Here is a 24,258-nt window from a genome sequence, read left to right on the forward strand (position 1 = left end):
GCCTGCACATTCTTGTGTCGAACTCTTTCTTGATCACAAAGTATATAAATCAAATTGTGATGAGAAGGAGAATCGTGTGTATAATGAATGTATGTATGCATGTATCTCTACACATTTGTGTTAACGTTACTCTTCTGCTTGTGTTTCGTCCAAAAATTAACATCGGGCACGTGACTGCAGTGATTTTTTATTTTTTTTTTATTTTTTTTTCTAAACGAAAATAGACGAAAGCATCAGTGATTCAATGTTGTTGCTTTTCTAAGTTCAAGAGGTGTCGCCGCATATTTGAAAAGTTGGAAGTAGTTTGTCGTAGAATATATGTCATTGTTGGTTAAAATTCAGGTTTTTTTTTTTTTTTTTTTCCTTTTCTAATACAACACGCGATTAAACCCGCAACCGCTCACCCAACTTGTAATTAAGGAGAGATTTGGTTCATGGATTCAGCGTCTTTAAGAATGCCGTTTCTTTAAATTTGAAGCTGAAAAAGAGTTAATTTAGATATAATTTAATTAAAAAGTTAAATACAAAAATTTAAAAATAGAAATTTAAATTCTTAAAAATTTTAAGATTACTGTTTTTGATCTATATTGAATGTTAATTTAGTTATGATTTAATTGAAACTTTAAATACAAAAATTTATGTTCAAATAAATATTCCAATCAAACAAATAATTAAATTATTTTGTGAGTTTTTTATTCTTCAAAATTGATTTTATTTAATATATTTTGCTATATTTTAAAGTTATCATAAAATTATCATTATATTTTAACTATATCAAATTCCGAATTTATATCCTATTTATACATTTTTCTTGGTCAATGCTCAAATTTTACCACGAAAAAGACCTAAACATCTTAAAGACAAAAAAACTAAGAAAACAATTAAGAAAAAATAAAAATTAAAAAATATAAAAGGCCATTTAAATTAACTTTATGGTCTAAAAAAATGTTTATAATAAAAAATAAAAAAAGGATTTCGTATGAATTAATTTATTGGAAGGAAATTTAGCATGAATTTAAAATGCTTGAAAAAAAAATAAAAACCTTCCTTTTTTTCCCTTTTTTTTTTTTTATGAAAATGTAAAATTCCAAAACGGAAAAAAAAAGAGAGAAAAAGAAATATCTTCATGCCAGACAACAGAGAGGGAGAGGTTTAAGCGAGGTTTCATCCTTTTTCCGCTCTCTCTCTCTCTACTGATAACCTATCTCTCTCACTTCCTCCAATGGCTTCCACAGCTTCCTCCTATCTGAGTCGTCACGCCCAAATCTCCAAGTCCACATGGCGAACGAACCCTCCAAAGCTCAACCACCACCATAACCAGAAGCCCCTCAAGAACCTCCATTTCCTCTTCGGTTCCTCTCTCCTCAAACTGTCTCTCTCCTCTTCTTCCCCTTTCCCTCTCACTCTCAAACCCCCTCCTTCCCCCGCTCCGCCCCCAGTCCTCGACACCTTCCGCGACAACGTCGCCGAGCTCGAAAACCTCGACACCGCAATGACCTTCCATATCGAAAACAGCACCAACACCAGCAATCCTAGGATTTTTTTCCAGGACCCCCCGCCCTGGATCGCATCCCTTTTCTTGAAGGGGATATTCAATGGCGGCGAGGCGGTGAGGGTGGAGTCGCGGGAAATCGAGCGGCGGAGGTACAATCTGCTGCGGCGGCGGCAGATTAGGGCGGAGACGGAGGCGTGGGAGCGGACGGCGGAGGAGTACCGCGAAATTGAACGGGAAATGAGGGAGAGGAAGCTGGCGCCGAATCTGCCGCACGTGAAGGCGCTGTTCCTCGGGTGGTTCGAGCCGCTGAGGGACGCCATTGAGAGGGAGCAGAAGATAGAGGGGGGAAAGCGGAAGACGGCGTTCGCACCGAACATCGACTCGTTGCCGGCGGACAAGATGGCGTTGATTGTGATGCACAAGATGATGGAGATGGTGATGGTGGCGAACCAGGACGGATGTGTTCTGCTCGTCCAGGCTGCGGTTCGGATTGCCATGGCTGTAGAACATGAGGTATTGTGTGTTTTTGCTCTAGTAAATAATTTGTGATTCTTCTTCTGCTGATAATTGCCATAGATATAATTTGGATTTTTCTGTTACTAAACATTTCACTAAGCAGATTACATTCAAAGTTACTGGAATTCTCTCATAATTAGTGCTCAGCTCACACAAAGAATGAATAATCCTTTTTGCAAGAACTTGGGTGTATATATATACACATATGTATTAGATAAACTCATTTTGGTAAAGTTATATAATGGCAATTGGCATGGTATCTGAGTTTGGGGAGTTTGGGGTATGTCAAAAGTATGTGTATTATAAACACACATGTATTGGATAAACTCATTTTGGTAAAGTTATATAATAGTAATTGGCATGGCATCTGATTTCGGGGTATGTTCAAAAGTATGTGTATATTTTTGTATATTTTTTTTATTCACTAGAAGTATGACCATCTCTGTGGTTGGTTAAGGAACAACTTAGCAGTAATTTCATCTCTGACTCTAATACTAGGTGTTGAGTTCAAATCCCCGTCCCAATTTAAGAAAAAGGAAAGGTAAGGCCATCTCTAATATGAATATCGTTATTATATTTTTTTTAACTCAAAAATATAAAAACATGTACTCCAAGATAAGTGCCAATATTAATATATTTATTAGCACAAAAAAACTCATATACTCATTTAAATACTGATATTAATATTTATTTAATATATTATTCTATTTTTACTATGGTACATAATACCATTTTAAATGCTATATCTATTTTTCCTTATAAAGTTTAAGTTTGGAATTTGCAAAACTAAAAGTTTAATTTTCAAAAGTCGGAAGGCGAGAACATTGTTACTGGAGAAAAGTCAATGCATTAACCAGTAAGAAGTCAAATTAGCATTGCGTTGGAGATGCTCTAATGATTTAGTTTTAATAAAACTCTTAATAGATCCAATAATATATCGATTTTTCTTAATAAATCGTTGATACTTATGGCCATAAAACTAAGAAGAAAAGTTCGGCAATATTTTCCCTGAACATGTGTCTAAAAATGGACGTTCGATGTTCGTCACAACTTCTAAAGAAAAATTGGCTATAATCACCAAGTCACAATTTTAATACTATAACAGTGATTAGAATCATATGTGATTTGAGAAATAAGTGACATTCTGCTTTTTCAGAAGTGATTGTTATAAATTCTATAGAAGTGATTTTTAGAATTCCTTAACTTTGCTGGGCATGTGGTAAATAATGTAACTAAACCTCTTGTAGTTGTGGAGTTAGTCCATTTGGTATTATTTTTTCATATGCTATCTAGTAGAAGAAGAGTAAAAGCTTAGTTTCGGAACCACATTGTTGAAAAGCTCAATGGGACAAAAATACTATTTAAGTTTAATATGTCGGAATGAAGTTCATAAAAGGTTATTGAAACTTCGGAACAAGTTTCAAAAGTATTCTCAAAAGAGCTTTCTAGAAGAAGTCATTTTGTGGTTTGGGCTTGACGCTCTTTTTGAAGGTCATCCAAATACTTCAAGAAGCACCTACTGAACTTTGTGAGCTGAAAACAACATGCATGAAGCTAACAGGCCCTTCATGAGGTTTGTTTTAGCATAAACCCATTTACTAAAGTAAGCCAAAAGTTATTGGCGCTTAATCCACTATGCTTTGAGAATAATTTTGAGAAAGGTAAAAGTCGCTTCCCATGACTGAAAATTTTGAAGTTTTATCTCAACTCTTTTGGGTGTGTAACTTAATTTTTTGAGAAGCAGGTAAAATGTTGATTCTCGAGAGTGATTGGTATAAAATCTGTCAATGACAAGTGAGCATACAAAATTGGTTGGCATGTAATTCGATAGGACAACATTGAGATATATCAATATAAAGTTTTTTCTTATGAAAAAAAAAAATATATATATATATATATATATATATATTGAGTTATAGTTAAGAGTTTGCTTCTCAAGAGCTTTTGATAAAAGATTCCTTCAAAGTTTTTAAAATTTTGATCTTTTCTGGGCTTTTGATTAATATGGCGACTATAAAGCATTGTAGTAAGAGTGATTACCAGAGTCTATGCATCTATTTAGCACAAGTGAATTGGTAACACAATAATTAATCATATTATGGTGAGTTGAAGAACTAGTTCATCTATTTTTTTTTTGTGATTTTATGGTTCTGACCTTTTCAGTTTAATAGTATTTATTTTCCTACATTATAGTAGCGATATCAGGGTACTTAGTCCGGTTGACCGTGCCAGTTTACCGTTTTCTGTGTCACTGTCACTTAGGGATTAGTATCATATCTTGTTATCTTGGTATATTTCAGGTGAGGATTAGTTGTTTCCTGGAGAAAACTAAAAAGAGTAAGAGAATGAAGATTGTAGCTGACAATGAAGAGGCACTGAGCAAGGAGAAGGAGGTACTGAGGAAAAATATTAATGGTTTAATTAGAAAGAGAAAACTGAGTAAGGCGCAAAGGCTACTGGTAAAAGGGGAGTTTAAGCCTTGGAGCCGAGTTACCCAGGCTAAGGTTTGTGGCTATTGGTATCGCTAATCAATCAGACTTTTAGTCCTCATAATATTCTGGATTTTGATTTTTTTTTATATAATGTAATTTTGCAGCTGGGAAGTCGTCTGATAGAATTATTAACTGAAACAGCTTATGTACAGCCGCCACTTGACCATCCAGTAGATGATGCACCTGATATTAGACCTGCATTTAGGCATAGATTTAAGTCTATAGCAAAGACTACAGTGTGAGTCTATAACCTTTCATTTATTTAATTTTGTTGCAAAAATCTTTGCTTTAATTTTTGTCAAAATTTCTTTTTAGGAGTCGTTAATATTACAGATATTCGGTTATTGGCCCTTTTTTTGGATGGAAACAGGCTTTAGAATTGACTATGAATTCGTGCAAGATGTTCTTCTTTGATTTTTGCATTTATTTTGTCTGTGCACTTTCTGACTAGTTGAAATGTTTTAGTCAATACTTTAATACTCATAGTTACGTGGGCTAAGTTTGCGAGGATGACTTCTCTCAATATTTTTATTTGTCCCGATGTAATTATAGAACTCTTTTGGTGTACTTATAGGCAGAGATTTGTGAAGAATTATGGTGTTATAGAATGCGATCCCTTACTTCTTACAGGGCTTGATAAAACTGTAAGTTAACTTACTCTCTGCTTTTGTCTTTATTTTTTGATTCACTTGAAATTAGTTTTGCATTGTAGATTACTAGATTACAATACCTAGACTTTCAACCTTTTCTCTTAGCATAGAAATTCAAACCATTCAACTTTCATCCTTTTTTACTGGATCCACCTGAAGATTAGATCGTGAGAAGTAGTTGTCTCTAAGTTTAGCGTCTGCATAATGGGGTCTTAGATATTTTCAAAATATGATACATATGAAAGCAGTTTAAAGTTATTTGTTTACTTTTTACATGTTCCGAGAAGAGAAAGGAAAGGGAAGAAAAAGAGTATGCTTTTTATCAGTTGCTGCATGTATTTAAACATATGTTAGCTATAACAGTAGGTTTATGAGCATGGAGTATTTCATGAGTCTTAAATTCCTTCTACTTCAAAGTTATCTTCTTCCTTTGTTTTTCACAGGCTAAGCATATGCCGATTCCTTACGTGCCAATGTTGATACCTCCGAGAAAATGGAAAGGGTAAGTAGATAGTATATCTGATGTTCATGTTGCTTTTTCTCTTATGCAAGAATGCTAATGCTGCACATGTTAACACTTCTCCTTTTTTACAATATGCTTGCAACTCAAGTTTTGGATATCCTTTGAAATTCTTTTCAGATATGACAGGGGTGGGCACTTGTTCCTGCCTTCTTACATTATGCGTACTCATGGATCTCGGAAGCAGCGAGATGCAATTAAGACTATTCCCGGGAAACAGATGCAGAAAGTATTTGAGGTGAAGAAATTGGAAGCTTCCTTGTTCAAATCTTTCTTTTATGCTTTTTATAACTTGTAACCATTTCATAATCAAATTATTGTTTATCATTGATGTTTCGTCTGCATGGACTGGCAACCTTAATCTCGTGTACAATTCGTAATGGTTCTGACTTTTGTCTATGTATATGCACCCCAGTCAGGGTGTGGTCTTCAACACATAACATGATGCACGATTATCCAGAAATGACCCGTTACCTATGAGAGATCATAGTTTGGATATAATTGCTAGTGCTTCTTCACTTTTGCATTTTTATTCCAATTCGTCATGAAGCTAATTTTTGAACCCACCTTTCTGATGTGCAACGTCTCAGGCTTTGGATATGCTCGGAAACACCAAATGGCGGGTAAATAAAAGAGTGCTTAGTGTTGTGGAGAGCCTTTGGGCTGGAGGTGGCAATGTTGCTGGCTTAGTTGACCGTAAAGATGTGAGTACATACTTGATAATTCACTCTCGAGAAACAGGTTTGGTTTATTTACATAAATGCCTATTTAAAGCATTTTGAATCTAAAATGCCTACTTAATGTGAATATAAGCATGATCATAAAGAATTGAAGTTTTATGATAATGACGAAAATAATAACAAACATATTAAACAAGTGCAGTAAAGTGTCAATACAAGCATTATTCTAAAGAATGAAAGTTTTATGATAATGACACAAATAATAATAATAATAAAAGGTGTTAAAAATGATCAAGAAAATTTGAAAACAAGCATTATCATAAAGAAAAAAAAAGGGGAGAAGAAAAACAAAGAGAGAAAGAGATGCTCACCAACAAATACTCTGCAACCCTTCTGTTTTAGTGAATCCCTCTTTGACGCCGCAAATTTGTTGCTGAAAATTCAACAAGAAGACAAAAACCACAAACTATTCACGCATAAATTGTTTTTCCCCTACATAACTATTCACACGATGCACTCATTCATAAACTAAGTGCAACAAAAAATTGTTCTTCCCCTACACAATGATTCACGCTGCACTCAGACATAGACTATTTATGCCTAAATATCATATAATGATAATATCAATATTAAATCAAAAAGTCATTACTGAATAATAATTGAGGTTAAAATGGTAAAAGGCAAAATGGAATATATTATCAAAAAAAAAAAAAAAAAAAAAGCCTACACAATGAAAAAAGCACCAAAAATCACCAGATAAGGAACAATACCTACAATGACGAATAGGGGTATATCCAGCATTAGATGAGCCTTATTATTCAGAAATAGGCATTTTTGTAATATTGTATGTAAGTGGGTATTTTTAGATTCAAGGCTTTGAAAGTAGGCATTTTATGTAATTATTTCGACATTTTTTTCCTATCATATTGAACGTTATTGCTTCTTAGGCTATATAGTGTGAGCTGTGTGCACATGTATGGCATGCCCAAATCCATGAAATTGGACTTCTCTAATTTCTTTGATTCCATTTAAAATCAAATTGACTTGATCAAATTATGTGCAAAATACTGTGGAATAGTCTTGCATCTTTAGTGAATTGGTTGTTGCATTCATTTTTCCTGATTGTTTTAATTGTTTCTTAGGTTACGGTACCAGAGAAACCAACCTCCGAGGACTTGAAAGAAATTCAAGAATGGAAATGGAGTGCGAGGAAAGCAAAGAAGATAAACATGGAGCGGCATTCTCTAAGATGTGATATCGAACTAAAACTTTCTGTAAGTTCTCTTAATATCATCAAGGGAAATGCATGTTTGGCGCTGTTAGGATCCTAGTTGTTAAGCTATTTACCAACAATCTAATAGACTGTAAACCAACTGATAGCCTTTTATTGAATTAAATCACTTAGCAAAATAACCAAGGGCTCGATGGAAGCTCTGGTATTCAACAATGAAGGAAGAAACAAAATACAGGAAGATAAAGATAGTGAAGGGTTTTCGAGGAACCCCTCAACCTCCCATCCATCAGCTCATACACCAGAATTCACAACGCCTCCCTCACTGCCTCGATACTCCCCTAACCTCCCACGTCAGCAGCTCCTACGTCAAACCATTCTTGGATCCCCAGGCGGACTGTCCTCCTTGTTCACCAAACTCACCTCCTTAGGCTGACCCACCTCATTTAGGCCCGGACCCACAACATTACCTCTCTTGGCCCTTCTCACATAGACTTTCCATACCAGGGGCCTAACATCACTCCCCCCCCTCGAAGACAACCTTGTCCCCAACGTTGTAGTGAGGGAATTGTGCCTGAAACACATCCAAGAGCTCCCACGTGGCTTCCCAATCCTGCAAGCCCTTCCATTTCACTAGAATTTTAGCCACTAGCTTCCCGCCTAAGGGGGTCCACCGACCCCGGACGACTTCAAAAGGCTCGACCTGCAGTTCCCACTCATCCGAGAGTTGAGGCGGAAGAGGCTGACATGTTGAATCACTGCCCCTGAATGGCTTTAACTGGGACACGTGAAAAACAAAGTATCCGTGCGTCAGCCGGTAGTAAGAGGCGATAGGCTACCTCTCCGATCTTCTCCAAAACTTTTAAGGGTCCATAAAACCGGGGGGCCAGCTTCTCATTCAACTTCCGTGCCAAGGATTTGAGGCGGTAGGGGCGTAGTTTGAGGGGAACATGATCCCCAGGAACGAAGCATAGTTCCCTGCGATGAACATTCGCAAATTTCTTCATACGCTGCTGTGCCACCACGAGATGCCCTTTGAGGGCATCAAGGAGCTCATTCCGTTGCTGGAGTTGCTGGTTGACATCTTCTACTGCCGAAAGAGAGTCCTAGAATTGATAAACTGTGGGGTGTTCACGGCCGTATACAACCTGAAAGGTGAATGCCTGGTAGAGGCATTATAATTGGTGTTGAACCAGAACTCAGCCCATGGCAAGTACTGCGACCATAAACGAGGCGTGTCACTCGCGAAGCAGCGGAGATAGACTTCCAAGCACCTGTTTACAACTTCCGTTTGCCCATCAGACTCGGGGTGATAAGCGGAACTGCGGCTCAGTTTAGTGCCCTGCATACGGAACAGTTCACGCCAAAAAAGGCTCATGAAAAGTGGGTCTCGATCAGTGACAATAGAGCCAGGGATGCCATGGAGCCTCAGAACCTCACAAATAAACAGCTCGGCCACTTTCTTGGCTGTAAATGGATGAGACAGTGGCAAAAAGTGGGCATATTTGGACAGCCTATCCACGACTACCAAGATGGTATCGACCCCCTGTGACCGCGGCAGACCACATACGAAATCCATGGAGATATCCTCCCATATCCTTTTCGGAATAGGCAGTGGTTGTAGCAGCTCTGCGGGAACCAGTGCATTGGACTTGGAACGTTGACAGATAGAGCAGTCAATCACATACTGGCGTATGTCTCCCTTCATCCCCCGCCAAAACAAGTTATTTGCAACCTGCTTATAAGTGCGCAAAAACCCAGAATGTCCCCTTAAGGTCGAGTCATGGAACTCATGTAACATTCGATGTATCCAAGGTGAATGCTGTGGTAAGACTATCCTGCCGCGATAGCACAATAGGCCCTGATGGAGGGAAAATCCGGCTGCCACCACGTCACCCTTGTCCAATCTTCCCCGATCAGGGACGCACACTCCTCGTCTTGTCATTGATCCTTACAATCTCATCCCAATTCATGATCTGTGGAATGGAAAGTGCGGCCAAGCCCATCTCCATGTCCTCCCCACGCCGAGACAAGGCATCAGCTACTTGATTCGATGTGCCCTGCTTATACTGCAAAGTCAGATCCAAAAAGTTTAATGGCCCAGCAAAGGTGCTTCGGGGGAAGGAGCCGCTGGTCCATAAGGAACCGCAAACTCTGTTGATCGGTTCGCCCCACAAAGTGTCGTCCGAGCAAGTAATGGCGCCATTTTTGGACTGCCAAGACAACTGTCATGAGCTCGCGTTCATAAACCGAACAGAATCATGTGGTGCCTGACAGCGCCTTATTGAAATAGACGATGGGCTTGCCTTGCTGCATTAACACAGCTCCTAAGCCTGAGGCGTCCGTTTCAACCACGAATGGTTTCGCGAAATCCGGCATTGCGAAAACTGGGAGGGTGGTCATTGCTTGTTGGAGTGCTTCGAAAGCGTCTGCAGCCTCCTTAGTCCATTTGAACTCTCCTCGTTTGAGCAAGTCGGTCAATGGCCGTGCCAAATGTTTGAAATTACAAACGAACCGCCGATAATATCCAGTCAACCCTAGAAACCCTCGAACGCCGCGGACATTTTTAGGTGTGGGCCACGATAATATAGCTTCCACTTTGGCTGGATCAGCCGCTACCCCAGCTGTAGAGATAACGTGTCCCAAGTATTCTAGTTGCTGCTGCCTGAATGAGCATTTCTTCCGGTTGGCAAACAACTGTTCCTTCCTCAAGACCTCCAAGACTGTGGCGAGATGCTCTTGATGCTCTTCCCAAGTTTGGCTATAGACCAATATATCGTCAAAGAAACCAAAACAAACCGGAACAAGTAAGGCTGGAAAACCTTATTCATGAGGGCCTGAAACGTGGCGGGAGCGTTAGTCAAACCGAATGACATGACCAAGAATTCATAATGCCCTTCGTGCGTGCAAAATGCGGTTTTCTCCACATCAAATTCCCTGACCCGAATTTGATGGTAACCTGTTCATAAGTCCAATTTAGAGAACACGGCAGCCCCATGCAATTCGTCCAGCAGTTCATCGATAATGGGGATTGGAAATTTGTCCGACACCGTGAGCTGGTTGAGAGCACGGTAGCCAACATAAAAACGCCAACTCCCGTCCTTTTTCTTGACCAACAGAATCGAACTTGAGAAGGGGCTACTACTCGGCCTAATAATCCCTGAGGCCAACATCTCGGCTACAAGCTTCTCAATCTCACTCTTTTGTGCTTGTGGATATCTATGCGGCCTAATGTTAGGCGGTTCCGTCCCTGGTTTGAGAGTGATTTGGTGATCCCGGCCGCGTGTAGGCGGCAAACCCGCAGGTGCCTCGAACACTTCAGAGAACCGGGCAAAGACCTCCTGAACAACTTCTGGCTCACTGTCCCCCTGTTTGTTTCCATCCCCTCCTTCGAGCGCATAAATCTCCAGCAAAGCCCCTACCACTTCCCTATGGAACTTACGAGTAAGGGTACGTGGACTCACTGGTTCCAAACTCAGGGTCGGGTCCCCCCATCCTCTGTTTTGAACTTCATCGTGAACTTTTGCCAGCCCCCTTCAAACAGGTCCACCCATCCTTTGTTTTGAACTTCATCGTGAACTTTTGCCAGTCAGCCCGTACCTCCCCCAATGTTCACAACCACGACACCCCCAGTACCACCTGAGCGCATCCCAACTCAAAAGGAACAAAGTCTTCAGTAACTCTGTATCCCTAAATTCTCAACTCCACGCCCTTGCACACACCCTGTTGTCTGAAACAAGCGTCGTTGCCCACTTGGATGCCATAACCCCCCGTGGCTCTTAAAGGAATGTGCATCTCCCTCACTACCTTTTGTGATAAGAAGTTGTGCGAAGCTCTACTGTCAACTAACACCACCACCTCACGGTCTCCCAGGGTTCCTATTAACTTCATGGTGTTGGAGGAAGTAATCCCCATCAACGAATTGAGAGAGAGACCAGCCACTCCCTCGACTTCCTCTGTCGTAGATTCCTCTGCCACCACCATCTCTTCGTCACCCTGACCTTCCTCGTCAGCCACCATGAGCACCTGTAAATGCCGATTCTTACACCGGTGACCCAGACCAAATTTCTCGTCACACCTAAAGCACAACCCCTTAGCTCTTCGTCGTTGGATCTCTTCATCGGTAAACCGTTTGAAACCAGCCCCTCCCCCCTCTGAAGTTCCTGCTGGCTGCAGCGGCCATACCCGAGCTCTTTGGGTAGGAACCTGCTGTTTCCCTTGGTTGGACTGAAGGGAGTTCCCAGAGAACCCTAATTGCGGGTTGGGTCGTTCACTGACGCCTAGCTCTCTTCCCAGCCCCTCTGATCTCCATCCTCGGCCTAGCCTACCCTTCCTAAGCCTCTCTATGGCCTCATTCCTTTCCTCAATCTGTTGGGCCAAGCCCATCACCTCTTAGAGGTTAATGGGCCGGTGTAGCTTAACTTCAGCCCTCACATCTTCGCGAAGCCCATTAAGGAAAGCCCCCCTAAAGATGGGTTCAGGAATATCTCGCATTGAAGCCGCCAAAGCCTCAAACCGATCGCGGAACTCCGTCACCGAGCTGTCCTGCCATAGCGCCATCAACCGCTCCGTCGGGTCTCCGTCCTTTGCGCGGCTGAAACGGTGGAGAATCGCCGCCTTCAGATCTCGCCAGTCGGTGAATGGGTCCTGCGAATCCAACCACTGAAACCAGTCGAGAGCCCTGCCTTCCATGCACACCGACGCCGCCTATACCTTCTCCTCCTCGACGCCATTAATGGCGAAATAGCATTCCGCCCGGAACACCCAGCCATATGGATCTTCCCCTTGGAAGATTAGCAGCTTAAGTCGTCTTCCCCGGTGGTCAATCCTTCCGCGGCCCCAATCTGGCGAATCGTTCAGCCCCTGTCGATCCCGATCACGCCCTTGCTCCCGCCGCTGGGGTACTGGTGGTTGGGTCTCCAGGTGGCGACTGATCATGGTCTCTAGTCAGTGAATGGCCCCTTGAACGTCACCAATCTGGGTCCCTAGAGTCAAGACATCCTCTTGCAATCAATTGAGGTACGTGATCCACGATAGCCCCCATCAGTTGAACGGTCTCTCTGATTGACTCAAGACTTCCTTCCAAACTAGAGACGTGTCCCGTGGTGCTCGCCGCCAGCAAAATATGAGCCATGGATCATCTGCCCCGATACCAAATTGTTAGGATCCTAGTTCTTAAGCTAAGATTTACCAACAATCTGATAGACTGTAAACCAACTGATAGCCTTTTATTGAATTAAATCACTTAACAAAATAACCAAGGGCTCGATGGAAGCTCTGGTATTCAACAATGAAGGAAGAAGAAACAAAATACAGGAAGATAAAGATAGAGAAGGGTTTTCGAGGAACCCCTCAACCTCCCAGCTATCAGCTCATACACCAGAATTCACAATGCCCCCCTCACTGCCTCGATACTCCCCTAATATTCTCCCATGCTCTAACCGACCTCCCACGTCAGCAGCTCCTGCGTCAAACCATTCTCGGATCCCCAAGCGGACTATCCTCCTTGTTCACCAAGCCCACCTCCTTAGGCTGACCCACCTCATTTAGGCCCGGACCCACAACATTACCTCTCTTGGCCCGTCTCACATAGACTTTCCATACCGGGGGCCTAACAGCCACACCCTAATTTTGTCTAGGTTACACTCAAATAACCCTTGACTGAACTTGATTGTTGGCACACCCTAATTTTGTCTACGTTACACTCAAATAACCCTTGACTGAATTTGATTGTACTGAGACCTCCGATCATCAAAACTATTTAATGACTCATAAGTGAGGACAGAAAAAGACCAAAAAACCACATCTTATCCATTTTCAAGGGAAAAAAGAGTCAAAAGTCCATTACTTATGGAAAAAGGAAAGCAAAATATGGATTTTTGGAATTTTTGTGTCAAATTTATTTCAACTATTGAAACTTTGGGAAATCAACTTAATTAGCCTATGGACTGAGTCAATTTTAGAAGAGAATCAATGGATCATTGTGTGCTAAAAGTTAAAATTGTCAAGGACCAATGAGGGTTGTCAGGATAATTATCCATATGTTAATGAGTCTGGTATTATTAGTTTCATTCCAGAGGTGTTGGGCGGTATTTTTAACAAAACCTGAAGGGATGTCAGTTAGATTCTTCTTATTATAAAACTTTTTTATTTGGTTGTCTAATCGTACAACATTGAAAATAAAGCGAATATAGCTGTACATGTAAATCAGTTTACTAATAAAGTCCTTTTTTTTAATTAGAGAAAGTTCTTTTATTGATAAATAATCAAAGAAGAAGAAGGAACAATAACAACAGAGGATGAGCTATCCTCGGGGCAGAAGTAAAAAAACTAAACCAAAAGAACTACGAAAACAGCACACTAACAAGTAGAAACGAGCCCCTCACTACAACCAGTTTAATTCAAAATTGCCCCCCTACTACTCCTATTGCCCATAACATCCTTCCAGCTAAGAACTATCAAGAAGAAGGGGAACACTTTGAAATCTTTATCCGTTGAAGCCCACAAAGAAGCAGATAATCTAGCCTTGCATTCCTCTCCATCCAAATCGTCCACATCATTGACGGAACCAAGCATCTCAATAACACCTTGGCCATTTTATTAGTGCCAAAAACTGTCGTTGCTTTCCACCATCAGAGACCTGGATTGAGCAGGAAAGACATATGAAATTCATCATTATACTCATCAGTTCTCTTTTTGTGTCATGTTTCTGCAAATTATTTTTGGAGACATTTTGATTTAAAATTTAACGTGATAGAATTTTGGAAGCTAAGCATGGAGTTTTAGGTGGTGTAGCTTTTAGAGGCTAAGCCATAGAAATTTGAAAGATTATCCGGCTTGGAATTCTACTATATGGAACGTCTAGACTGTTTTCTCAAGAATGTTGAACACTTTTCATCTTTAAGTTTCAAATTGTGAAGCACTGATTGTGAGAAAATCGATGCTCAAATAGGTGGCTCGAAAACTAAAAGATGAGGAAGGCTTTTATTATCCTCATAATCTTGATTTCAGAGGTAGAGCATATCCTATGCATTCGCATTTGAATCATTTGAGTTCTGATCTCTGTCGGGGAGTCCTGGAGTTCGCGGAAGGACGACCATTAGGCAAGTCTGGGTTACGCTGGCTCAAGATACATTTGGCAAATCTATATGCTTGTGGAGTTGAAAAGTTTTCGTATGACGGGCGGTTAGCTTTTGTGGAGAATCATATTCATGATATATTTGATTCGGCAAACAACCCTATTAATGGAAATCGCTGGTGGTTGGGGGCTGAAGATCCGTTTCAGTGCTTAGCTGCTTGTATTAATCTATCAGAAGCGTTAAATAGCTCATCGCCACATACTGTCATTTCTCACTTGCCTATTCATCAGGTATATTAGAAGCCTCAAGTATTGAGAGGGAATGTTGGCTCATGAAAATTTTCAATGTACTTCTTTTTAAAAGTTTATAATTCTTTTCTTATTTTTTGCAAGTATGAGTTCTTTTTTACATTGTTTCTAAGAAATAAGATGTCACGTTTTTTCCTGTAAAAAAAAGAAAAAAAAGAAAGAAATAAGATGTTATGGAGTCTTATGCTCGATTTTGATAACGTGAATTTTAGTGAATTTCTCGTATATATTTGTCATGTGTCTGCTTACCTTTCATGTGTGATCATTACCACTTATTCTTTTTTATCATTCGATACTTTCCATTGGCTAATCCTGATTATTTACTTACGATACACATAACTGAATCTTAAGCTCTACTATATTTTTTACTTGTATATATGTACATATATATTCGGGTAATTTATTAGTAACGCAGAACTTTTTAACTTTTTCTAGGATGGTTCGTGTAATGGCTTGCAGCACTACGCAGCCCTGGGAAGAGACAGTGTACGCTCTCTGTCTCCATATATATGATTTAATCTTTACCTGATGACGTATTCTTCACATTGCTGCATTCCATATGTGATTACTTTAAGTCCAATGAGCCACTTTCCTATATGAAACATCACATTGTTCTTCCATTTTATAACCTGTTTTTGGTCATTTTACTTTGTTCACGTCCATTTTTGTTGTAAAGTAAATGTCATGTATCAGAAAAGAAGGGATGTTCCACGTATATGCTTAATCTATTCGCAACCTTTTTTCGTTTCATGGTCAAGTTCTTGAATGTCGTCTGAAATGTTATGGATACAGTATAGACTAGAGCAATGTGATGTATTTTTCTTTGCTAATTAACTTAAATTGCATTCACGTCCTCACTTGCTTATGGCATATGCCCTAGCCCAGTTGGAAGCAGCTGCAGTCAACTTAGTTGCTGGAGAGAAACCTGCCGATGTTTACTCTGAAATTGCTAGGAGGTATGCAATAGTGGGCTCGTGATAAATGTACCTTTCACTTTTTTCCTTGATAAAATCATGATGGATCATGGATGCCCTCAGATAACTCTTGGAAGCCTTGTGTCTTTTATTTATTTTTATTTTTATTTTTATTTTTTTGGGCCGGGAATCATGGCACATGCAAATTCATTTCATTTAACTTTAGTATCAATTGTCGTGGTATAATTCTTTTATTTGCGTGCATTGGCTAATCGTCTATTTTGATATAGTACGGATGATTTACTTATGCTTATGCCTATATTTTACATGCATACTTTGGCAGGGTTCATGATATGATGCTGAGGGACAGCAACAAAGACCCAGCTAGCAATCCAAATGCTTTACTAGCCAAGATTTTAATTGATCAGGTTGGTCTTTTTTAGTCCTTTGGGAGTTCAGAGTTGTAACATGTATGATGCTAATATAGTATGTGTTTGAGGCTTTCAGGTTGATAGGAAATTGGTGAAACAGACAGTGATGACTTCTGTATATGGTGTTACTTATGTGGGGGCACGTGAACAGATAATGAGAAGATTACATGAGAAGGGTCTTATTCCTGATGACAGGCAAATATTCAATGCATCTTGTTACGCTGCTAAAGTAAGTAACCAACCACCAAAACCCTCCTCGTTGGTACAGAACATATCAACTGCCTAAAGCTTCACTTTGTTAAATATAGGTTCTAACTAACATTAAGTGCAATGCAGCATTTACTTGGAATTTCATCATTAGAAAAATTCACGAAAGTTCTTTCAATTACCAAATATTTAAACACACTACACACACGCACATATATATTTTCTTTTACTGAAAAAGATTCCACAGTATATATAGGATTCTTATACCTAATACTAGGAGAGGGAGGGCTAGACTAAGAATTACGTGGACCGAAGTAGTTTGGAATGACATTCTAGATCTAGGCCTTCAGAATTTTGAACAGAGCTGTATGGAAAAGTGAAAATCCATATAGCCGGCCCCAATTAAGATGGGATTACGGCTTGTTGTTGTTGTTGTTGTTGTTGTACAAAGCATCATGTTTGTGTGAGTGCGTTTCTTGCATATAGGAACATATCCTTTCATTCTCAGATCTCATAATTTCCTTCTGAAATTCATCCTATACGATGCACAGGTGACATTGGCTTCCCTCGGAGAGATATTCCAAGCTGCACGTGCAGTTATGAACTGGCTTGGTGATTGTGCCAAGGTATGCCAAGTTGCATGGTTTCAGCATTAAATTACAAAGGCTCGAGTAGATTCAAGAGATTTTTGTCCCCGATCTTTTATTGTTAAATTGCTCCTGCAGGTAATCACTTCACAAAATGAGCCTGTCCGGTGGACCACTCCTTTAGGTCTTCCTGTTGTGCAACCCTACTACAGAAGTGAAAGACATCTTGTAAGTGAGACAATTGGGTTGACATTTCTATTAGAAAAATCGACAGCATGTCTACTGCCAAATGGCAAGATAGGTGGAATCTAATCTTTGTTTTTTCACCATCAAATTTTTATGTACCTAAGAAAATGGAAAATTGTTTATACGAGTTCTATCGATTTGGTCTTTTAGGGATTATTGACTGTCAAATTTACTGGCATCCTAGATTTATGCATCATTAAAATTTTTCCAGTAACAATGTGGCTTGAAATGGAGTAGACATCTTTGTCTTCAACTATAGAGTGAATGTTGGTATATTTATTTATAATATACAATTAGAAACAACTATATGATTGTGAAAAGTATTATTTCCAATTCAGATGCTATGGTGGCCGAAAAAAGAAAGTCCTTTCTCACATATCTAGTGACTTGAGAGCTTTTTGTTTAAGGTTCAATTGCTTAACTAGAAAGTTGAAAGGCAATCAATTATAGAGTATTGGACCCAAGAAGAAGAAGAAGCAGAAAAAAAAAAAAAGAAAAAAAAAAAAAAAAAACCACCTAAAAGTTTGTGTTTCAGTCTGCTGGGTCAGGATTACCCTGCCCCCTGCTTGAATTTTATTTAAACTTTTATTCCCTCTTGTTTTTATTTTTCTCAAATCAGTTGACTTCACAGTATTATATGATTCTGTTTTCTCTATATATAATTATAAACAAAGAAGGTAACTTGTCTTACCTTTGGGCTGCAGGTGAGAACATCTCTTCAGGTTTTGGCCCTGCAGAGAGAGGGTACCTCTGTAAGTTCATGTGATTATCTCTTTCCTTTTTAAGTAATCTATGCAGTTGCTAACAAGATTCATTTTTACTGGACTCAGGTAGATGTTAGAAAGCAGAAGTCTGCATTTCCTCCAAATTTTGTTCACTCACTCGATGGTTCACATATGATGATGACTGCTATTGCCTGCAGGGATGCTGGCTTACGCTTTGCAGGTTTGTCTCTATGAGATGGAAACCGAGCTATTTCATTAAAACTTTGATTGGATTGTAGAAATACTGTGCAACTTTGATTAATATTTTTTGTGGAAAAATATGTTACAACACAGAACTTATGTTCTTGGTTTAAATTGAGCATTCTTTAGTAATTTTGTTAGCAAAGTAGGAGAAATGTGTGTGTAGTAAGTCAAATATATATGTATATACATATATATGTCTGCATGTGCGCGTGTTCTCAGATTCTCTATGGCTATGGCCATATGTTGCTTATTTGGTAGTATAAGCTCTATTATTTTCACACTTTCTTCTACTTGTAGACTGCTATGCAAAATGCTTCAGAGTCTCATATTTCACCCTTATCCAAATTTTGGTTGGCCTATTATCTGGCCAGATTTATGATTCATTTGCTTTTTTGGGGGGCTCATGCATTAGCTCAAAGAAACATGCAATTCTTCTTTTATTTGGTTATTTGGCAGTGCTATTTTGGATACAAAGAAAGATTTTATTAAACATGACCACCATAAATGCTGATACGAGCGTCCTCGAAATGGAATATTTTTTAATGAGAATTCTTTCTTTGAAAAATGTTGCAGGGGTGCACGACTCCTTCTGGACACATGCGTGTGATGTGGACCAAATGAATCAGATACTTCGGGAAAAATTTGTGGAGCTGTATAGCATGCCAGTACTTGAGAATGTGAGTGAATTATGAACTTGGGATTTTAATTGGAGGCTTCAATTGAAACTGTTTTGGAGCTCCAACTTTCTAGTTCAAACTTCAAATTCAGGGTGTTCAAGTTTAACCATTCATTTTTTTATCACTTTTTTGGATATTTCTTCTCCACTCTCTTCACCCGTTCTCTTTTCCTTTAACTTTTGATTATGTTTTCTCTGATTGATCACAGTTGCTGGAAAGCTTCCAAACATCATATCCAGGACTAGCATTTCCTGCCCTTCCAAAGAGAGGCGACTTTGACTTGGAAGAGGTTCTTAAATCTCCTTACTTTTTCAACTAATCCTTCAAACGAACGAAAATAGTAAGAAACTTCATCCTCGGTATAATTGAAGAGTCAATGAAGAAAAGTTCATTCAGAAATGGACCAAGGCTGAAAAGTGGAAAGCAAGAGACTGGGGTTGCTCCCAAGAAGCCAGATGGATTGTAAAATTGAATTCATATGGTTCTTTGGCCAATTCGGCCGCGCTGGGGCTTCAAAACTGACAAACGGTGATCGAGTTCAGTGTCTCATCACTTGCTCTACATTTGGGGGCCAGAGGGGATAAAATCAAATTGTTCTACCATGTACAGTACAGTAAACAACTTCTCCACTGAAGCTAATTGTTCCATTTCTTAAATGCTTTTTTCTAAGGCAAGAAACAAGTGGGTGCAAAGTTCTTTCAGCGTTTTTGAGCTGTGGGGACTTGTTTTGTGTTTTTGAAGGATGTAAATATACATGTATTCTGATGTATCACATGTATCTTTTGTACATTACAACCGAAACAGAGGGAATATTACTGACATGTGTAAGTATTTATTTCACATTTTTAGCAATAAATCAGTAGAATGAAAAGTATTATTCTTCATTCATTCAGAGGTAGTTCCTTAAATGTTACATCTCCATTCAGTATCCAAAGAAAATAGTTGATTCTCTCCTCTCTGGTTGACTTCCTTAAATAGTAGACTTTAAGACACTAGTAAGATTACGAACAGGTTGAACCTTGGTTAAAAAAGGAAAAAGTTAAATAGCTCCCAAAAAAAAACCATTATATATGCCCAAGAACTAGGAGGCTATCTTCAGAAAAAAAATAAAATAAAATAAATAAATAAAAGAAGAAGAAGAAGAGAGAAGGTGCATAAGGGACCTTTAACGGTGTATGTAATATCAACAAAAAGGAATAAAGATTTTTTATAGACAACAAAAAAAAAAAAAAAAAAAAAAAAAAAAAAAAAAAAAAAATTTTTTTAAAAAAAAAAAAAAAAAAAAAAAAAAAAATTTTTTATAAAAAAAAAAAAAAAAAAAAAAAAAAAAAAAAAGCAAACAAAAAAATTTACATCATATGATGAAAAGATTTGAACTATTCAATTATGAGTAACATTAGATGTGGTTCTACAATCATTTGCTTTACAAGAGTAATCAATAGAACATACCCTAATAAAAGTGGAGATTTCTAGCGCAACCCTTCATGATAGGACTTGGTCCTACACAACCACATTTTAGTGGGAATGCATTTTTTTTTTCCTCATTTCACTTACTGGTGATTTGTAAACTTAGAAGGTGAAGTCTTTGAGTTCTTGAATGGAAATATCTATGCTTCTAAATGGCTTGCAATCTGTATCCCTTTCAACAAACAAGACCTCTTCTCTCAGACTTTCACCAGATGACTTCTGATAATGCTCTTTCCTTCTCGACACTGTTTTCCGAGTATTGCGTGTGTCCTTGAGTAGTCAGAACACCTGTAGTTCTGTGCCCATTTTACAGATCTTTGAAGCAAAGTCTGCTTGAAGGAATTAGCAGAACGATTCAGCCTGTAGAGACGAAAAGCAAATGGGAAATTAGAAAACGTCCATTGAATGAATGTCAAAGATGATACTGAAGAAATTATCAATTGTTATCTTTGAATTGGACTCATAATTGCAGCATCTTACCAAAGATGGTTTTAAAATGTGTTTAGTTAGGACAAGGTTTGAAAAGTTGACCTTTTATCCAACTTGTGTACTATAAATAATCTTATAGCTCCTAAAAGTTTCATTTAAGAGTTTAATGTGTTATGATAATTTCCATATTTTATGCCTATTTCTACTGATATCGATATTTCCATCTATATCTTCCTAAAATTTAGGCATCAAAATTTCGACCAATATCAATATTTTTAGCCTTGTCTAGGCACTTGGGGATCAGAAGCAATGCTATTTTCATGTGTAGTAAGACCTATAAAGCAAAAGCAAAAACAATATGATATACCTCGGTTTTGAAAGCTTTATAATCCCATTTGCTTCATCCATAAGGACCACTTAACAGCCTCAAGAAACTCATCATTTCTTTTCATAGCAGTGATCAGATTGACATAAGTTACTTTATCAGGTTCTATGCCATTCTCCCTCATTTCCTTGACTAAGCCTACGGCATCTTCTACCATCCCCGCAATTCCATACGCCTTAATTAGCGTGTTATAGCTGTACAGATCAGGCCTGAATCCACATTCTTTCAAATCTTTAAGAACTTCAGCAACTTCATCGATCCATCCTTGTTCTCCATATATATTGATCATAATGTTGTATGTGTAATGGTCAGAAGCACAGTTTGATTCTTTCATTTTGTGCAACACACTTCTAAAACTCTCCATCTGTCTTTCCTTCCCATAAGCATCCAACATAGAGTTATATGCCTCAAGGGAAACTGAAAATCCTTTAAATTGCATCAATTTAAACGCCGATGACATTTTTGTCAAATCTTTATTCCTCCCATAAGCAGCTATCAGAGTGTTGTAAGAAATCACATCAACTAAGCCCCACTTTTCGGCCATCCAGAACAACTTCATGGCCTTCTTGAAAAGCTTGGCTTTCCCATAGAGATCAAGCAGAACATTCAATGTAATGGTGTTGGGAATAAAACCACGTTGAAGCATCTCATCAAAAATCCTCGAAATCTCATCAACTGGCAAGGCTCGAGAACAACAGTTTATTACGCAGTTATACATTTCCTGATCCCAAGGCACTCCACTCTTCAAAATTTTGTAGTACAAATCTGTTAACTTGTCTTGCTTGTCACACCGCTGATAAACACGGAGCATATCACGAAACAGATGGATGTCCGGAGTAATGCCTTTCTGTTTGTCCATTGCATCTAGAACATCGCAAGCATTAGTCAAAGATCCAGATTTTACATACATCCTTAGAACAATGCTGTAGCCAATCATGTCCAACACAATTCCAGAAGATTTCAACTCCAAATAAAGTTTTTCTGCTTCTTCAAACTGACCCATAACACAGTAAATGTCAATCATCGTGCACATGATGTGCATATTTGGCTTGTCAAAATGCTTAGGCATATGAGTGTATAATTTAACAGCACTTTCAAGATGACCCAACTCTTTACATGAGCAGATTAACAAATGATACAAGTTATCCTCAAAGCCTAGGTCCTTCCATACTTTGTCCCTCAACACTTTGATAGCTTCCTCCACTAGCCTTTGCTTCACATAGGCCATAACAACAATGGAACATGAAGTTTGATTAAGAAGAACGTGTTGATAGAGAGAACCTTTCAAAAGTAAAGGTACTTTTTCAATCCTTCCAGCCCTCTCATATGCCTGCAGAAGAATGCCAATGATGGAGGGATATTGGCATCCAATATTCAGCATATCTTCAAGAGTTCTTACAGCGCCGTCCTCATCCCCATATTTGGCTTGCAAGTTTATCAGTGTGTAGAGATTAGACGAGTTAGGCTTGTAACCTAACTTTTTGAGCTTTTGATAGTACCATATTGTCTCCTTGTAGTTGTCAGCTCGACCCCAACCTTCAATCATCGAACGGTAAGTTGTCTCATTGGGCTCTAATCCAACATTCCTGATACACGTAAATAACCTTTGAGCAGCATCCATTTTCGACGCTTTTCCATACCCAGTTATCAACGTGTTGTATGCAACAATGTTGGGTGGAAACCCGGACTTTTGCATTGAGGCCAAAACCATTTCAGCATCCTCTAGTTTCCCCTGTTGACTATAAGCATTAAGCATTACCAAGCAATTATCCAAGTTGGGTATCACCTCATCTTCTCTCATGAAGCCAATAACCTCTTCAGCCTTTTCATACAAGTTCAAACGAGTATAAATAGTGATCAATGCCGAGTAGGCAGATTGACACACGGTCCCCAAATCCCTCATTCGAGTAAAGGTAAACTCGGCCTCCTCGACATTCCAGCTCTTCTGGTAAAGCCCCATGAGCATACCGAACGTCGCAACGTTTGGCCTAACACCATGCTCTAGCATCATTCTAAACCACTTAGCTCCTAACTCAACACGCCCGAGTTTAGAACACGCGTAAATAAGAGTGTTGAAAACCTGGTAACCCATTTCGCAACCCAACTCATTTTTCAGCTCCCAAATCATCTTCTCAGCTGTACCCCAATCCTCTTTTCTACTCAAAACCCGAAAAACCAAATTATAAGCACTTATATTGCCCTCTAATTTCCCATGGCTTCTCATCCACTCAAAGAATCTCAAAGTTTTGCTATCACTGCAACTCTCTAGCCGCTTCAAAACAGAATTACACTGCTCTAAGCTCAAGTCAGACCTAATAACAGAGTAGTTAACGTCTATTTCTCCATCATTCACAAACAAATTCTCCAATTCCCTTTCCCATCTATTCTTTTTCATACCAACTTTAGAACCCAGAAATCTTTTAGCCTCTTTCTTAGAACCACGAAACTTATTCGGTTTCTGCTGAATAATAGTCTCACTAACTAAGTCACTGTTTAAAGACAAAGTGATTTCATCATTGATGGGATTGGCCTTAATGTTACTGACCCTATTCAGAGAATTGACTATACAAGCTCTACAACCCAGATGAAAATAGCTAGATATTGGAGAAGAATTCAGCTTCTTTGAATCAAATGGGTCCAAAGAGATGGAAAATTTAAGGGAGCCCATAATTTGCTTTGATTCGCAAGAAATATTAGTAAGTGAAAATGAAAAACTCACCAGAGAAAGAGTATAGAAGAGATAATAAAAGATGAAGCAGTGGAGGAACGTAACGGCTTTTAGGATTTGGTATTTTGGTTGGTATTTCTTCCTTTTGGCTGAAGAGCAAGTGGAGAGTCTCAACACGTCGTTTTTGTGGTTAAAGTACATGAAAGACGCGCAATATGTCGTTTCCTCATTTCAATAATTATTTATTTATTTTGCTTCCCACTTGTTCTATTTATCCTATCCTATGAGTTTCACTTTGGGAGAAATAC

The 24,258-nt window shown here is 38.9% G+C and overlaps 2 protein-coding genes across 2 annotated transcripts; one reads left to right on the forward strand and one right to left on the reverse strand.

The window, feature by feature from the left end:
* The first annotated feature begins 1,152 nt into the window (after positions 1-1,152).
* LOC21397104 (DNA-directed RNA polymerase 3, chloroplastic) lies at positions 1,153-19,925 on the forward strand. The gene is made up of 19 exons (XM_024162188.1): positions 1,153-2,008; positions 4,312-4,515; positions 4,608-4,741; positions 5,078-5,147; positions 5,597-5,655; positions 5,794-5,911; positions 6,264-6,377; positions 7,496-7,627; positions 14,537-14,953; positions 15,407-15,457; positions 15,857-15,927; positions 16,229-16,313; positions 16,393-16,545; positions 17,075-17,149; positions 17,249-17,338; positions 18,061-18,108; positions 18,187-18,301; positions 18,898-19,001; positions 19,210-19,925. The coding sequence occupies exons 1-19, from the start codon at positions 1,223-1,225 to the stop codon at positions 19,318-19,320; spliced, it is 2,937 nt and encodes a 978-aa protein (XP_024017956.1). The 5' UTR covers positions 1,153-1,222; the 3' UTR covers positions 19,321-19,925.
* Positions 19,926-20,366: 441 nt separating this feature from the next.
* LOC21397105 (pentatricopeptide repeat-containing protein At4g30825, chloroplastic) lies at positions 20,367-23,991 on the reverse strand. Its single transcript, XM_010092850.2, has 2 exons — positions 21,265-23,991; positions 20,367-20,828 (listed from the first exon to the last, which is right to left on the reverse strand). Exon 1 carries the CDS (start codon positions 23,948-23,950, stop codon positions 21,281-21,283), a length of 2,670 nt encoding a protein of 889 aa, XP_010091152.1. The 5' UTR covers positions 23,951-23,991; the 3' UTR covers positions 20,367-20,828; positions 21,265-21,280.
* Positions 23,992-24,258: the final 267 nt, after the last annotated feature.

The sequence above is a fragment of the Morus notabilis genome, unplaced genomic scaffold (assembly GCF_000414095.1).
Source record: "Morus notabilis unplaced genomic scaffold, ASM41409v2 Scaffold218, whole genome shotgun sequence".
Taxonomy (NCBI): domain Eukaryota; kingdom Viridiplantae; phylum Streptophyta; class Magnoliopsida; order Rosales; family Moraceae; genus Morus; species Morus notabilis.